Source organism: Schistocerca piceifrons, chromosome 4, assembly GCF_021461385.2.
Source record: "Schistocerca piceifrons isolate TAMUIC-IGC-003096 chromosome 4, iqSchPice1.1, whole genome shotgun sequence".
In the NCBI taxonomy this organism is placed as follows: Eukaryota; Metazoa; Arthropoda; class Insecta; order Orthoptera; family Acrididae; genus Schistocerca; species Schistocerca piceifrons.
In genome coordinates this window covers 33993884-34012087 of record NC_060141.1, presented here as the reverse complement: position 1 = coordinate 34012087, position 18204 = coordinate 33993884, and the positions used below count along the sequence as shown (strand labels likewise).

The 18204-nt window shown below is 42.6% G+C and overlaps 1 protein-coding gene across 1 annotated transcript in view; it reads left to right on the top strand.

The window, feature by feature from the left end:
- LOC124794644 (autophagy-related protein 2 homolog A) overlaps positions 1 to 18204 on the top strand; it is a 496478-nt gene that overhangs the window by 45621 nt on the left and 432653 nt on the right. The window contains exons 3-4 of the mRNA XM_047258162.1: positions 10904 to 11056; positions 16792 to 16894. Coding sequence (XP_047114118.1) covers positions 10904 to 11056; positions 16792 to 16894 — 256 coding nt within the window. The remainder of the gene's footprint in view (positions 1 to 10903; positions 11057 to 16791; positions 16895 to 18204) is intronic.

The following is an 18204-nucleotide window of genomic DNA, read 5'->3' as shown; positions in this document are numbered from 1 at the left end:
GGGGCCTTGCTTTCACTTAGGTCTTTCATTGCTCTGTAAGATTCTTCTTCCCATCTGATCTCCACCTACATTCTTTTCTTTTTCTCTGATAGTGTCCTCTGGTTTGTTTTCCTTACATAGACCCCCTATATATTCCTTTTACCTTTCAGCTTTTTTTTCTTTGCTTAGCATTGGCATGCCATCTGAGCTCTTAATATTCATACGTCTACTTCTCTTTTTTCTAGATGTCTTTTTAATTATTCTATATGCAGCGTCTATCTATAGTTCTACAGCCTTGCACCCTCTTGTAGTCTTGCCTGCTTAGCCGTTTTACACTTACTGTCATCTCATTTTTAGATGCCTGTGTTCCCTTTTACCTTCTTGTTTTGTTGCAGTTTTATATTTTCTCCTTCCATCTGTTAAATTCAGTATCTTGTTTGTTATCCAAGGATTTCTACTGGTTCTTGTTGTTTTGCATATTTGATCCTCTGCTGCCTTCAACTATTTCATCTGTCAAAGACACCCATTTGCCTTCTGTTGTATTCCTTTCATTTATTTCAGCAAGTTGTTGCCTAATGTTCCGCCTGAAACTCTCAGTAACATTTGCTTCTTTCACTTTATCCAGGCCCCATATACATTCCTTCCAACTATTTCCAAATCTGTTACCACCTGCATTTGCAAGGTGATGGAACGTGTGATTCATGCCCGGCTGATACGGTGGCTAGAGTCTCGCAGTTTACTTACGAATGCACAGTGTGGATTTCGTGCGCAGCTTTGTGCAGTTGACCATCTCGTTACTTTGTCCACCCATGTCATGAATGGTTTTCTGCAGAAATCCCAGACTGTGGCAATGTTTTTTGATTTGGAGAAAGCCTGTGACACCAGCTGGAGAACTGGTATCCTCCGTACTCTTTCACGCGGGCCTTCCATGGCCACCTGCCCTGTTTCCTTTAGGTATTTTTCAAAGATAGTGTTTTCAGGGTGCATGTGGGTTCTGCCTTGTCAGACACCTTTATCCAGGAAAAGAGTGTGCGTTTGTTCCGTCCTGAGTGTCATCCTCTTTGCTATCGCCATTAACCCTATAATGGCCTGTCTCCCACCGAGTATCTGTGGCTCACTTTTTGTTGACAATTTTGCTACCTGTTGCAGTTCTCCATGGACCTGTCTCACTGAGCAGCATCTTCAGTGGTGTCTTGATCGTCTTTACCCCTGGGGCATTGACAATGGCTTTCACTTTTCAACTGACAAAACCGTTTGTATGAATTTCTGGTTATAGAAGTGGTTTCTCTCACCATCTTTACATCTTGGTCCTGTTGCCCTTCCATTTGTTGAAACAACGAAATTCCTAGGGCTCGTGCATGATAGGAAATTCTCTTGGTCTTCCCATGTGTCTTACCTGGCAGCCTACTGTATGTGGTTTCTCAGTGTCCTATATATCCTCAATGGTACTTCCTGGGGTGCCGATCAAACCACCCTCCCCCATTTGTACCGGTCCCTTGTCCGGTCGAAACTCAACTATGGGTCTTTGTTTATACATCTGCACACCAATCCTTCTTATGCTGTCTCAATACTATGCACCATCATGGCATCCGTTGGGCCACAGGCGCCTTTAACACTAGCTTGGTTGAGAGTCTGTATGATGAAGCTGTTTAACTACCACTGTCCTACTGCTGTGACACTCTCCTCAGCAGGTATGCATGCCGTTTGTCTGCCATGCGTGGCCAACCATCCTCTGCCTCCTTCTTTGATGATTCCTTTGATCAACAGTATGGGGCACATCCTTCTTCTCTGTTACCTCTCGGAGTCTGCTTTCAGCACTTGCTACGGTGGCTTAACTTCACACTGCCTGCAACTAGCCAGGTGAGTGTGAACCCTTCACCACCTTGGCTTGGTGAAGCAGCCCATGTTAACCTTGGCCTTCATTCACTTTCTAAGGACACTACTCCAGCCTCGCTCTATTGCATTCAGTTTCACGACATTCGCATGGAACTTCACGATAGTACCTTTGCATACACTGATGGCTCTCGGACTGAGCGTGGAGTTGGGTGTGCCGCCATCATTGGCACCTGTGTCTTTTGATATGGGCTTCTGGCACACTGCTCAGTTTTTACGGCTGAGCTCTTTGCCTTGTATCAGGCCACGGAGTACATTCTGCGAGATAGCCTTTTCAATTGTGTCATGTGCTCAGACTCTTTCAGTGCCCTTCAAAATCTATGTGCGCTGGACACCACTCATCCCTTAGTGCATCGGGTCCAGGAAAACTGTCAACTGCTCACTCTTGGTGGAGCCAGTGTGATGTTTCTGTGGGTTCATGGTCATGTCAGTCTGGCAGGAAACAAGGATGCTGACCACTGCTGCCAAGGCTGTAATCCTCGTATCTCAGCCCACGAGTACCTGTATTCCCTCCTTTGATCTCTGTTTTGCCGTCTGCTAGGAGGTGATGTCCCTTTGGCATCACCAATGGTCCTCCCTTCACGGGAATAAGCTTCAGCTTATTATGCCTCTCCCAGCGGGTCCTGGTCCTCCTGCCGGGAGGACGTTATTTTAACTCTACTGCGTATTGCTCACTGCCTTTTTAGCCATTGTCATTTGCTAAGTGGCATTACCCCACCACTTTGTGCACATTGCGCCCAAGTTTTAACTGTCCACATTTCCTGATGAAATCTCCATTTTTTTACCTTTAACGTTCCTGTTTGGGTTTACTGTCTGATTTATCAGCCGTTTTAGCAAATGTCGCGCAGGCTGCTGACTGCATTTTACTTTCTTTCTGCCAAAGCAATATGGCAAAGGTCATTTAATTTTTAATTTTGGACCTCCGTTTCAGTATGGTGTCTTTTTTAGGCCTTTTTCCATTTGCCTGTTTTTAGCTGTCTTCTATTATGTCAATTGGGACTGACATATCGTCGTTTTTTAACTCCTCTCTGTCTTAATGTCCTATGGTTTTGACTTGGGCATGTGTGACCCCAATTATTTTTTGCACCCTAAAGCAAAACAAAACCAAAACCAAACCAGGCCCCATATCCTTAATTTTTCCATATTTCTGCAATTTCTCCTGTTTTAATCTGTAATTCATAACCAATAAATTATGGTCAGAGTCTACATCTACCTGCGGAAAAGGTTTTACAGTTTAAAATCTGATTTTGAATTCTCTTCTAACCTTTATGCAAGCAGAAGCCCACTAACTTGTCCATATACCTTTCCCATTTAAACCATCTTTCATTATTCTTAAACAAAGTATTAATAATGATAAAATTATATTCGATCAAAGATTCTTCCAGTAGCTTTGTCCTTTTAGTTCTTTCCTTCAGTTCACGGTTTGCTATTTTCCTTTTCTTTTCCTTTTCTTACTGCAGATTTTGTCTCTCTTTATCACGGTGTTTGTTCTTTTATTCCCCCCAACTAATTACTTCGATAATTTTGTATCTCATCATATGTCCTTTTAGTCTTATTATCTGCAGAGCTAGTAAGCATATAAAGTTGTGCTGCTGTGTTTAAAATAATGGATGTAGTTTTCCCTTGCATTCAGCTGTTCGTAATAACATCATAGCAAGATCATCTTGGCTAATGTAAATAGTCAGATTAGCTAATCATCCAGACTGTTGCCCCTGCAAGTACTGAAAATGCCCCACCCTCCTCCCACCCGGGGGTTCTCCACTCTTTGGCGGGTTTGTGTTTGGCTACCATGAGGCCCCAGCCTTTGTAACGTATTTTCTCTTCTGTGCTGCATGTCTATCCTCTTGCTGTTCTTTTTCCCGTCCCTTGGGGAACATGTCTACGAAGTTATTGGGAATGTTCTGCATTGTCTGTCACTGACTTAAGAACAGTCTTACCTTTGTTTTTCACTCCCTTTTTCTTTCTTCTTGTCCCTTCTCCTCTCATTCCTCCACTTTGACATTTGAGGTTCCTCTTTATCTTCTTCCTACCTGTGCGCTCCTGAAGGCCAGCTCATGTGTCTGACATGTAATAAGTGACTGGGTAACATGTGATTCCCAGCCCTGGGTCGACAGATAGGGTTCGCACATACCACCTGGTACAGGCCAAGCCCAGGAAGGGGTGATTGCCTGAGCTGGAACCTTCCTAAATTGCCGATTGGTCCCTTTGTCAGATGTTTGGGAGGTGTGACCTGAGGTGTGAACAGTCACCTAAGGCAGGTGTCCTCCCTTGTGAAGGGGGCCCCCAGTTGGAAGGAGCACGCCATCGAAGATGCTGGCAATCCTGGGGAATTTTCTCGTAATGAGTCAATCATCTTCCCAATCAACATCTATGAATCATAAACGTAATGAGGTTAATGATTCGAAGACCCTTCCCTCTAAACCATGGTTCCTCATTGTCTCACGTACTGAAAATGAACAGTCCTTCGCCACGATAAATCTGTTTATTATTCAGAAAGGTGTTGATGTGATTGCTGGCCCTGTGAAATCCTGCTCTTGTTTATGGAATGGCACTTTGCTTTTGGAGACTGCTTCTGGTTCTCAAGTACAACAACTGCTTGCTGCCTCACTTCTCCACAGTTACCCTGTTCGTGTTGAAGCCCATGGAACTTTGAATTCTTCCCGTGGTGTCATTTACACCAGGCTGCTCAACGGTCTAACCGAGCCCAAAATCCAATCTTGCCCCTCTGATCAGGGTGTCATTGCTGTCCATCATGTAATGAAAAACGTAGGTTCCTCCTTAGTGCCCACCCACACTCTTTTCCTCACCTTTGATAGAGTGGTGCTGCCTTCCAAGGTCAAAGCAGGCTGTTAAATTATCACAGTCCAGCCAAACATTCCGAACCTGCTGCACTGTGCACACGAGAGCGATTGTCCGCCTCCTCCTCCCTGCTGTGTCAACTGCAATGGCAGCCATGCCGCCTCCTTTTGGGATTGTCCTATGTATCTTGATGAGCGGGCTGTCCAAGAGATTTGGGTAAACGAAATAGTGCCTTACCCAGTAGCTCACAAGTTACTGGCTAGTCGCAAGCCTTGTGTTCTCCTGTCTGGCACCTATTGTTCTGTAAGTCGGTATTCCATCTCATCGAGGAGTCATGCTGCTCATATGGGATGACATTCATAGTCAACCCATCTCCCTGACTACCTGCCTTCAAGCTGTTGCAGTTTGTATTTTCCTTCCCCACCTGATTTTTTCCCTCTGTACCATTTATGCACCTCCGTCATTCGATGTCACCAGGGCTGACTTCCTTCAGATTATTGGGCAGCTACCTCCCACATTTTTGCTACTCGGTGACTTTAACACACATCATGCCCTTTGGGGTTCTCCCAGGACCTGACAGAGAGGTGCCCTCTTGGCTGACCTTAACCAAATCAACCTCTTCTGCCTTAACACTGGAGCACCCACTTTCCTTTCTGACTCCTCGCACACCTGTTCCCATTTGGACCTATCCTTTTGCACTGCCCAGCTTGCCCATTTCTTGAGTGGTCCGTTCTTTCTGACACCTACTCGAACGACCATTTCCCATGTGCTCTCGGTTTGCTGACTCCTACCCCATTTGCATGCAAGCCCAAATGGCAGCTTACTAAAGCTGACTGGCAGCTTTACTCCTCCCTAGTGACCTTCGAGTAAAAAGATTTCCCCAGTTGTAATGACCAGGTGGACTATCTCACCAAGTTATCCTTACTGCTGCAGAATGTTCCATTCCTCCCACTTCCTCTTTACCACTTCGTGTCCCAGTCCCTTGGTGGACTGAAGCATGCCTTGATGCAATTTGCGTTTTTAACCGTCATCCTACAATGGCAAACTGCATTCATTATAAACAGATGCATGCAAATTGTTGTCACGTTCTTTGGGATAGCAAACGAGCTACCTGGATTTCATTCACTAGTTCTTTTGACAGTTCCAACGCTTCCTTTGTCGTATGTGCCAATCTCCGATGGCTCTCTGGGACCAAGAGCCATTCGCCCATTTCTGGCCTCACAGTAGCAGATGATGTTATCGTAGACCCTATTGCTATCTCCAACACCTTGGGCCACCATTTTGTGGAAGTTTCAAGCTCTTCCCACTATCACCCTGCCTTCCTCCATTGGAAACGAGTGGAGGAGGCTCGGGTGATACCCTTCTTCTCTCCGAATCGTGAGTGCTACAATGCCACCTTTACTATGAAGGAGCTCGATCGTGCTCTCAGTTCATCCTGATCCTCTGCCACAGGGCCGGACCCCATCCACATTCAGATGTTGCAGCACCTTTCTCATGCAGACAAGCACTTTCTGCCTAACACGTACTACCGCACCTGGGCAGAGGGCGCATTTATTGGACACTGACATGAAGCCACCATCGTACTCATACCTAAGCCCGGTAAGGACGAAAACCTTCCTTCTAGTTACTGCCCCATCTCTCTTACCAGTTGTGTTTGAAGGTGATGGAGCATATGATTCATGCCCGGCTGGCATGGTAGCTCGAGTCTTGCAGTTTACTGGTGAATGCACAGTGTGGATTTTGAGCATGGTGTGCTCTGCAGTTGAGCATCTCATTACTTTGTCCACCCATGTCATAATGGTTTTCTGTGGAAATCAGACTGTGGCCGTGTTTTTCGATTTGGAGGAGGCCTATGACACCTGCTGGAGAACTGGTATCCCCATACGCTTTACATGTGGGACTTCCGTGGCTGCCTGCCCTGTTTCCTGCAGGCATTTTTACAAGATTGAGTTTTCAAGGTGCGTGTGGGTTCTGCCTTGTCAGACACCTTTATCCAGGAAAACAGTGTGTGTGTGTTCCATCCTGAGTGTTGCCCTGTTTGCTATCACCATTAACCCGATAATGGCCTGTCTCCCACCGAGTATCCCTGGCTCACTTTTTGTTGACAATTTTGCTACCTGTTGCAGTTCTCCATGGACCTGTCTCACTGAGCAACGTCTTCAGTGATGTCTTGATTGTCTTTACCCCTTGGAGCATCGGCAATGCCTTTTGCTTTTCCACTGACAAGAGCATCAGTATGAATTTCTGGTTATGCAAGTGGTTTCTCCCATTATCTTTACATCTTGGGCCTGTTGCCCTTCCGTTTGTTGCAACTATGAAATTCTTAGGGCTCATGCTAAATAGGAAACTCTCTTGGTCCTCCCATGTATCTTACCTGGCATCTCACTGTACATGGTTCCTCAATGTCCTACATGTCCTCAATGGTACTTCCTGGGGTGCCGATCGAACCACCCTCCTCTTTTGTACTGGTCCCTTGTCCGTTCGAAACACAATTATGGGTGCTTTGTATATACATCTGCTCGCCCATCCCTCTTATGCCATCTCAATACTATCCACCATCATGGCATCTGTTTGGCTACGGGCACCTTTTACACCAGCCCGCTTGAGAGTCTTTATGCTGAAGCTGCTGAACTACCCCTGTCCTACTGCCATGACTTTCTTTTCAGCAGGTATGTGTGCTGTTTGTCTGCCATGCGTGGCCACCCATCCTCTACCTCCTTCTTTGATGATTCCTTTGATCATCAGTATGGGGCTCATCCTTCTTGTCTGTTACCTCCTGGAGTCCGCTTTCAGCACTTGCTACAATGGCTTGACTTCACACTACCTGCAGCTTTCCAGCTGGGTGTGAATCCTTCACCACCTTGGCTTCGTGAAGCGTCCAATGTTAACATTAGCCTTCATTCTCTTCCTAAGGGCACTACTCCAGCCTCAGTCTGTCACCTTCAGTTTCTCATGGAACTTCGCAACAGTACCTTTGTATACACTGATGGCTCTCGGACTAACTGTGGGGTTGGGTGTGCCTTCATCATTGGCACTGGTGTCTGTCAATATCAGCATCTGGCACACACCTCAGTATTTACAGCCGAGCTTTTCACCTTGTATCAGGCCACAGAATACATCCAGTGACACAGCCTTTTCAATTGTGTCCTCTGCTCGTACTCACTCAGTGCCCTTCTGTGTCTGTGTGCACTATACATCGCCCATCCCTTAGTGCAGCGGGTCCAGGAAACTGTCAACTGCTCACTCTTGGTGGAGCCAGTGTGATGTTTCTGTGGGTTCCTGGTCATGTCGGTCTGCCAGGAAATGAGGCTGCTGATGCTGCTGCCAAAGCTGCTGTCCTCATACCTCAGCCCGCGAGTACCTATATTCCCTCCAATGATCTCTAAGTTGCCATCTGTCAGGAGGTGGTGTCCCTTTGACATCGCCAATGGTCCTCCCTTCACAGGAAGAAGCTCCTGCTTATTAAGCCTCTCCCAGTGGCTTGGATGACCTGCTCTCAGCCCTCCAGCCAGGAGGAGATTATTTTAGCTCGGTTACATATTGGGCACTGCCTTTCTAGCCATCGTCATTTGCTAAGAGGCATTATCCCGCCACTTTGTACACATTGTGCCCGAGTTTTAACTGTCCGCCACTTCCTGATGGAATGTCCATATTTTTACCTTTTACGTTCCCATTTGAGTTTGCCAGCTGAGTTAGCAAATGACGCGTGGGCTGTCGACCCTGTCTTACTTTTTATCCACCAAAGCAATATGGTGAAGGCCATATAATTTTTAGTTTGGGACCTCTGTTTCAGTATGGTGTCTTTTTTAGTCCTTTTTTCACCTGCCTGTTTTTAGTTGTCTTCTATTATGTCAATTGGGACTGACATATTATCATTTTTTAACTCCTCTCTGTCTTCGTGTTCTATAGTTTTGACTTGGGCACGTATGACTCCAGTTGTTTTGTGCCCTAAAGCCAAACAAAACAAAACAAAAAAAACAAGCAAAACTGAAAATGCTGCTGCTCCACTCTAAGATTTGTCTGGTCTCACCACAGGTACCCCTCCACAGCCTGATTACTGCTTCACAGTGTATTTATTTCCTCATGAAGTCTGTTGTAAATAATCTACTGCAGTTCAAAGGGAACAGTGATGTACATAATTACAACACCAGAAGGAAAAAATGGCATTCATTACTCCACATTAAGGTTGTCTTTAGCAAAAAAAGGGGTGCACAGTGCTGCAGCTGAAATTTTTGACAACTTAGCCAATGACATAAAATGTCTGACAAATAGCAAAGCAAAATTTGAAAACAAATTGAAAAAGTTTTTCCTTGACAACTCCTATGTCATAGAAGAATTTCTACTACTGTAATATGTAAAATGTGGAGGATAGGAATTACTAAGTCAAATCTGGTTTTTTTAGGCACTTACAAATGCTCAGCATGTAGCCACATGTATAAATTAATTTGTGATGTGAATGTAAAATGACTCATTCCACATCATTGATTTATCATGCAAATAACCCATGGAACATGCAACTAACTAACTAAACTAATTAACTAAACTAACTAACTGTGGTTGTATCTATGGTATGGCTATTAGTATCACTGAGGCATACAAGCCATCCCGACTCTGCAAGGTCTGTGGTTCATGGGGGAGGGGATGGGGATATTTGGACTTTTTGCAATGTAGAATTGCTGGACACCGTGATGTAGGTTGGGTGCACAGTGCAGTTATAGTATCTTTGACTGAGCAACCAAATGTAATTTCAGAGCTTTTCTGACAGTTGAGACACAGAATTTGTAGGTTTTAAACAAATACAATGTTAACTGAGAGGAACCAATCCACATCAGGGTCAGTATCTACTCTTAACAGCATGGTGAAATGAAGCAGTTGGTGGCATGACAATTGTCTGTCTAACATCCATCTGCCATGGGAGTTACAGATCTTGAGGAAATGTGTTGGCAGAGTTGAGCAGTTGGTATACACACTAGACATCAACATTATCTGTCCCACTCACAATAATGCAAAGATGGCCCATTCATTGTATGAATCCTGCCATTGATGCTATAATGATTTTTGTTGCAAATTAATATGAAGGGGAATTGATAGCTACAAAATAAAAAGAATGATGGAGGGAGACAGTTTCATGGTGGTTAGGTTCTAATGGTGGGACGCACATGCAGATGTACTGAGCTTCTCATCCTTATTATTGACAAGGAGATTTCTGTTAACACCCAAAGGTACTGGAATGAATTACTGCAACTGCATGTATGACTGAATGAGGTGCAGTTTGGTCCCAAACTGTAATTGATGGACAATTATGTCTATCCACATTGAGCTCTTGTGATGGATGAATACACACTACATCCACTGGCCAATGAGATGTCCAGATCTAAACCCTGTTGAGAATGTCTGCAAAAACAGTAGCCTCCTAGCTCATCTTGCCTCCACACAGCTGTTTCTCAGGAATGGTACTGACTTTGAATAGAACTCTTGAGCCATATCACAGAGCAAATATATGTGGAAGCTAGAGTAAAATATGAGGGTCATTGCAAAAGTCATGGCAACTTTTGTCTGTCTCAAAAATGGTAATGAATTAAAAAAATTCTTAGAGATGCAAGTGGCGAATTAAATTATTGATGTTGTTTATAAGACTTCAGGTGTCTGCTTAGCACACAATGTGAAAGCTATTAGATTATAATAAATTATATGAAATTTTTCCAAAGCACTGCTTTACTGCAATCTATTTTTCACTTTTTGAACCTATTGCAACAACTTTAGTGACACAACTCTTTTGATGAGGTGAAGTTATTGTTTGTGTAAGTATATATGAAGTGTGGAAAGGACATCAAGCAGTTTTGTGTGTTGAATGTTACATTGCTTGGTGAAGAAACAGATTCACGATTCAACATTTTTGGCAGCCTGATTGTGAACGTAGCACTACACATTTCTATTGAAGAAAGTGAAACTTGTTGCTGCTAGAAAATTTAAATAGTGATAAGAATATAGTGATGGGCAAAGGCATATAACAAGTTGTGCTTTTTCCGAAAGGACAGACTTATCAGTGTATCAGCATACTCTGTTTTTGTTTTTTAAAACTCATCTTTGTTTTCCTGCAATGATGTAAACATCATTCAATGCTAAATTAATGGTGTTTATATCATTGAGGTGTATGATGTGATAGATGTATATGGTATAGCTTTAGAGAAGTGAAAAATATGTACTTGGAACTTTTTAAATTAATTTGTAGGTACGTCCATGTTCGAATCAATGTGGAGCAGCATGACAAGCAGCATGCAGTTAGCTGAAGAATGTCTGAAACAAGCGTCTCCAGATGGAAAAAGTACAGACGAAGCTCAACCACTTGAAGGGCTGGAACTGTTCGCTCAGACAATTGATTCAAGTAAGTTCGCTATCACAGGCAAATTAAAATGCAATCTCATTACTTTTACTATTCTTTCATGAAAAGATGAGACATTTTTCTTCTAGGAAGTAGAAACTATGAAACAAAGGCACCCCTTAATCAAAAGTGCAAGGATACCTTTAACATCTCACTTCTAAGTGTAAAAGAAGGTTCACAGCTGTTCAGTGTATTGTAATAGTTGAGAACAAATAGAATGAGAAAGCAAGCCAGATTAGTTACTGATTGCAGTTCAGTTAGAAACGTTTCAATTTGTCAAAATCTTTAGTTGGTGGTGATTGAATAGTAGATGATATTATCGTCAGACAAGGCTCATTGTAAGGCCAACTTGCAGTCAGGCAATGGCTATGTTGTGTAGGAGAAGGTAATCAAGGTAATCGATAGCAGTCTTTTGAAAATATGGCCACAAAAAACTGATTATCTGTTCTTCTCTAATGCCATGTTGGGGTACTCAAGTAGTGAAAGAGATTTCTTGTGAAAATTAATGAGCAGCAAATGTAACATTCGCCTGAGAGTTTCTGACCATCAAATGAGTTATTTCCTTGTGGTAAGATTGCTGACATATAACACTCATTGAAAACTTCCTGGCAGATTAAAACTGTGTGCCCGACCGAGACTCGAACTCGGGACCTTTGCCTTTCGCGGGCAAGGGTTCTACCATCTGAGCTACCGAAGCATGACTCACGCCCGGTACTAACAGCTTTACTTCTGCCAGTATCTTGTTTCCTACCTTCCAAACTTTACAGAAGCTCTCCTGCGAACCTTGCAGAACTAGCACTCCTGAAAGAAAGGATATTGCGGAGACATGGCTTAGCCACAGCCTGGGGGATGTTTCCAGAATGAGATTTTCACTCTGCAGCGGAGTGTGCGCTGATATGAAACTTCCTGGCAGATTAAAACTGTGTGCCCGACCGAGACTCGAACTCGGGACCTTTGCCTTTCACGAAAGGCAAAGGTCCCGAGTTCGAGTCTCGGTCGGGCACACAGTTTTAATCTGCCAGGAAGTTTCATATCAGCGCACACTCCACTGCAGAGTGAAAATCTCATTCTGGAAACTCATTGAAAAGCCAAATTGTTATGACCACTGCCTACTGCAAGATTGAATGCTGCCTAATGGGGCTTTGGGGACATGATGCTGTAAGGAAATTATATGAGTAGAGCAAACACAAATGAGACATCCTTCTAGTGACAATGCAAGCCCAAATGGGGAAGTATGCTGACATGAAGAACTCTGACAAAGTACAGATTGTTACAACCCATTGCCTGAGAACGAGCATCTCAGAAACAAAAAAGCTGATCACCCATTTGCTGGCTACTGATGTTACAATTTATGGTTGAAGGACAGTGAAACATCAAGGAGACGACAGGGTGTTTGATACCCACTATTCATCACAGAATGTGGAGGTTGGATTGTTTTCAGTTCTTTAAAGCAGGAGTGATGCGATCTGTGGCAGATCTGACTGCAGAGTACAGTGCAGGTACAATTTTTCAGAAGAACTGTTCAGTACACACTGTCGACTCTGGGTTTTCACAGCAGATAAACCCTGTGTGTTTCTGTGTTGGCCCAGTAACATCGTCAATTAAGATTGCATTGGGTGTGGGGTCATCAAGATTGGCCTGTAGATGAAAGGTAAAGTGTCGCCTGGTTGGGTGAACCACATTTATTGTTGTAGGAGATCAGTTCTCAGGCAATGGGTCGTAACAATCTGCACTTTGCCAGAGCTCTTCATGTCAGCATACTATTGTTGTAGCAGATCAGTGGTCATGTTGGTATGTGCTGTCATCCAGGTGAATGGCTGCTTGACACGTCCACCACTCCACAGATGCAGGCTTGTAGGACAATATTATGCTGTGAGGTACTCTCTCCTGTGCTTCCATAAGACCTGCTGGAAGGCATCATGAAGCTGTGGACCAAAAACTAAACTCTGTCTAAATAGGCCTTGGAAAGCCCAATCGTGCCGACTGACTGCTGTGTCATCCTCAGCTGATAGGCATCACTGGATGTGGATATGGAGGGGCACGTGGTCAGCACATTGCTGTCCCAGCTGTTCTCAGTATTTGTCACTGAAGCTGCTACTTCTCTGTCAAGCAGTTCCTCAATTTGCCTCACAAGGGCTGAGTGTATGGTGCTTGCCAACAACACTTGATAGACCTGGACGGTCACCCATCAGAGTGCTAGCCGTGCCTGAGAGCACTTACCTTTAGTGATCTGACAGGAACCTTTGTTAGCACTGCAGCACTGCCTTTGGTGAAGCTGTGGACTATGTGAACATTATTATGGGCCATGTGCATCCCTTCATACTTGATTTCTACCCTCACAGTGACGGCATCTTTCAGCACAGGATAACTGTCTGTGTCACAAAGCCACCAAAGTTGCTTGATTGGAACTCACTGGAACACAACTGGGACACTGTAGGCCATCAGCTCTACTTCCTGAGACCACCGGCCCATTATTTATGGCAATTATGTAAGCTATGCATAGACATCTGGTGCCAGATACCACTGGAAGCTTATCGAGGACTTCTCAGATGTTGACGATACAGAATCATTGCTGTATTGTGTTTGAAAGATGGGCCAACACGTTATTAAGGAGATGCTCGTAATGTTCTGGCTCATCAGTGTATTTATTAAAACTGGACGTAAGCTCCTGTCCCTGTCACATAATTTGGAGCATCACATTTAACTCTGGCATATAGCAAGTACTTTGGAACACCACATTGCAAACTGATCTTTTGTTGGCAGTTTCACAATCACCTCACTCACTTCATTATGTCATCTCTGGTGAAACTGTTCTTGATGTGACTGAACCATAGGGTCGGGCAATAGGTCCAGAGGGGAGGTGCTTTGCTCCTGGATGCCACAGCGTGGCCTTAACTACTGCTAGCATGTAACAGTTGAACTATGCACTCTATCATTAGAACAGCTGATGTAGCATATTGTGGTATCTGCTGTTGCTCTTAGTATTTTGTGTTTAAGACATTCATCTTCTCCTGGTGCAGTCACTATTGCTTCTGGAGGAATTCTTGCTGCTGGTATGGCAGTTGTTGCTGTTCTTGTAGCTGGTAATTCTGGAGCTGACACTCACTCTTGTACCCGCGTTCTCAGTTGTTCCAAATCCAAATTTGATGCTTGCAGGCCATCGATATTCTCATCTTCTGTGGATTGTTAGCACTCAAGTCTTGTGTGGATGATTAGAATTTGCATCATGTACTCACAAAGTTTCTATTTCCACAGTGGGGTTACCAGTTGCGGGGTACAAATAAACCTGGACTGTATATGATAGCACACACTTCCATTTGCACAGTGTCATACATAGCAGTGCTTACAACTAGCATCTGGCCATGTCACTGCATGGGTGCAGACTGGCATTCTTACAATGGATAGCTCAGTGTAGTACCCGGTAAATTTCTAAACTGATGCTGTCTGTTTCTGGGGTGGAGTTTGTGGCACTGATGCTCCCACATTCTTTTTTACTCTTTGTTAACTTGTCCTGCCTTCCTGAACCCCATCGCTACTGTTGGATTAAAGGAGACCACTCACCAAAAAGCAGAAATGTTGAGTTGTCGGTAAGCACACACAAAAGAAAAACAACACTTGATAGTTTCGGAATTATCCATTGATGAGCTAGAGTAAAATATGAGGGTCATTGCAAAAGTCATGGCAACTTTTTGCCTGTCTCAAAAATGGTAATGAATTAAAAAAATTCTTAGAGATGCAAATGGCGAATTAAAAATTCCTCAAATATCCAAATGGAAAGTTAGTCCATATATAAACAGTACATGTAGGCAGATGGATGAACAAACATACTGCCATAAAGATATAGCTTAGGAAGCAAGACAAAACAAATTTTGTCATTTCAAATGTGTTGTACTGTCAATTGGAACAGTACACAATAGTACAGAACAGGAACAAGGATCTGTGACATCTCAGAGTCCGTTGAAATAGTTTCCCAACAAATCCATCATACACTGACAAGGCTGTGAAAGATGACAAATAACTGTGGCCTCACCATGAGCAAATCGCCAGATCTCGAGCATCACTGCTGTGGCTGTGCCTTCACCTGCTTGAAAGTGTGTTCCATGCATTGGCTCTTTCAGATTTAGTGCGATGTCATAATTGCAAGGAGATAAGTTTGGTGGATGCTCCAGTTTTTCCCATCTCCATCACACGAGCAGATTCCACACATGCGCTGCCATATTATGGGTTCTCACATTGTTCTGAAGAATCAGTGCATCATGTAGACATTCAGGACATTTTTCCCTAATAGCCTGTTGTAGGTGTTGTTGCAGGAAAGTGTGACAGTAGTACAGCACATTAAAAGTTTGTCCATTTGATTAAAAGTTTGTCCATGTGGGACAAAATGGCACAAAATCGAACCTCTGATATCATAGGCTATGATGACCATTAGTTTGAGAGGAGAGGAATTGCAATGAAATTTATGCCTGTGTGGTGAACTTGGATGACACCGTTCTGTGGACTGGCATTTCATTTCTGGTTCATAGGCCCTGGCTCAGAATTCATCTATAGTGACGATTCTCACAAGCATACTGTCTCCCTCCTCCTCATAATGTGCTAGATAAACATGACAAGTTTCATAATGTGTCTACTTTTCCATGTCACTTAGTGCATGAAGCACAACATAAAATCCTGTAGATTGTTGTCGTCTCAATATCAGTGTGGTGGTGTAATTCCTCCAACATCCATCTCCTGTCATTCTTCAAGCATTGGGTGATCTGGGTATGAGCACAATTTGTATGCACACCGACGGGCTGCCCGGATCGGTGCATGTTGGCCGTTGCAGCTCTGACATGCCTGAATGCATCTACCCACCAAGCAATCATTCGATACAATAGAGCAGTGTTTCGTGCCACTTCCACAAGCTCCTAGTGGCATTGTTGTACATTCCTTCCACTGTGAACTGCAATCTTTTCGTAAGAGTGTTAATCAAGTCGGGTAACATCCATCTGGAATGGCTGCTCAGCACTCACTATGGTCTCCTTTTCAAATCCAGGGAGACCGCCGATGCCATGGAATGGGCATATTTTGTGATGTATTATTGTGTACTGTTGCAGTTGCCAGTAAACCATGTTTGCAATGTCAACCTTTTTTACATCTTTTTTCTAGTGGTATATCTTTATGGTGGTGTGTGTGTTCATCCGGTATCCTTACATGTAACGTTTACTTATGAATAAACTTCCATTTGCATCATTCAGAATTTTTTAATTTGTTACCATGACTCTTACAATAACCGTCGTACACACATAAAACATACACACTCATACCAGATTGGTTCTAAGGTACCAACCAGGTGTGCAAGATAGATCTTGAAAATGAGGATGAGTCAAAAAATGATGGTCCTTTTAGTCCTTTCTGTCTTATTAAAAGAAATTTTCCAACATATGTTGTAGCCACAAAGAAAAGGGAGGATGCATCAAGAAGGTGCACTATTTGTAACTTCCTGACCAATGTTGTTTTACATGATTTACTGACAAAATTTTACAGTTATCCGAAATCCATATCTTCCACACAGTTTATACTCACAGACTAGAATACTGGGGAATTCAAATATTTCCTGAACTGAAACAGTTTAGGGGCTAATCTTTTATGTAAATTTATAGATTTATATAAATGAATTCTGTTGGTATATTCTTTCTCTAAATCTGTTGTGCATATCTGTATCTCACCTTGTAACATGAATTTTCCTTTATCTCTCACAGTACTGAGCCGTGTGAAAGTGAAGTTTCTTTCTACTGTTATAAGACTTGAACATGTTCCAAAAGAAAGCAGTTCTGGTGTGGCTCTTGAAATTAGGATCAAAAAGTAAGTTTTGTTATGCATGTTTTGGTTTCATTTACTCTTCTTCTGAGTTTGCGTAAATGGTACTTCTTGGCACTTTGTCTTTGAGTGTATTAATTAAACTTACATTTTATCTTACTGTAGGTGGAGCTAGTAAAAGATAACTACATAAATATCTAAATTTCTGAATATTTCATTCAATAGAATGATTAATTTGTGGCACAAAGAGCAGAAATACTGTTTCCATTCTTTATTTTACATCTCCTATTGCAGTGTGAAGATCTTGTTGGCAATTGATACCTGGTATAATAATTACAGCTGAAGAATAAAGGTTTTAGTGAGTGTAGCTAAAGATGTATGCAATGTCATCTAACCTCAGAGTGAATAATAATAATTGCTAAGCAATACAAATTAAAAAAAAAAAAAAAAAAAACTAATATATGGGGTAACATATAGTGACAGTACTACCTCAGTTTGTAAATTTAATTTTTTGCAGCTACTTGTGCAGTGCAAGTTTTAAGAACCGAAGATATTCCAATGTAACTTTGGAAGCATGGTACATGTTAATATCATGTTTCTTAGCTTTAAAAAGAAGGTATTGAATCTATAATCTATGCCGTCTGTGTTCTGGAGGAGGATATTAGTCTTCTAAAATATTAGTAACCGGCAAACTGTACTGAGGTGATCCTGTGCCCCAAGCAGAATGGCCAAAGCTTCCCCCTCCCCCCCCTTCCACTCCCCCCCTCCCCCACCCTGTCCCCCAATAAAACTACCTGTCTCCAGTTTTTTTTTACACAGATATTTAGAAAATTTTGTAATTTTGTGAGTAGATTTAAAAAATGAAGCAATATTGAAAATGTTAATTAAATGAAATAATGTTGATGGAAAATATTGCACTACATAACAGATTTTATTTGCTTCTCATAAATTATATAATAGTGCATAAATTATTGATTAGAAATAAGAGAAAAATGGTTATAATTACGAGTTGAGGAAACATCCCTTTCCAGAAATTGCATACATATTATAATTTTGCTTTGCATTTCTCTGCTTTGAGTGAAGCAGACTCATTATGTCATTGAAGTCCAATGACCAACTGAAGAGCATGTGTTTGTATAGACAAGGATTCAACTTAGATTAACAGAGTATAACTATCTATATGTGAAATGCTTAATGACTTGCATAGTATTATTAATCAGCCGCAAAAGACTTGGTCTTGGATTCTTTTTTACTTACATAACAAATTGTACTAACTGAAACTTGAGGACAGCAAAAGTACTGACTGGAGGAGCAAGTAAGTTACATATTCCCCACACCTTTTTTGCTTGCTTTCT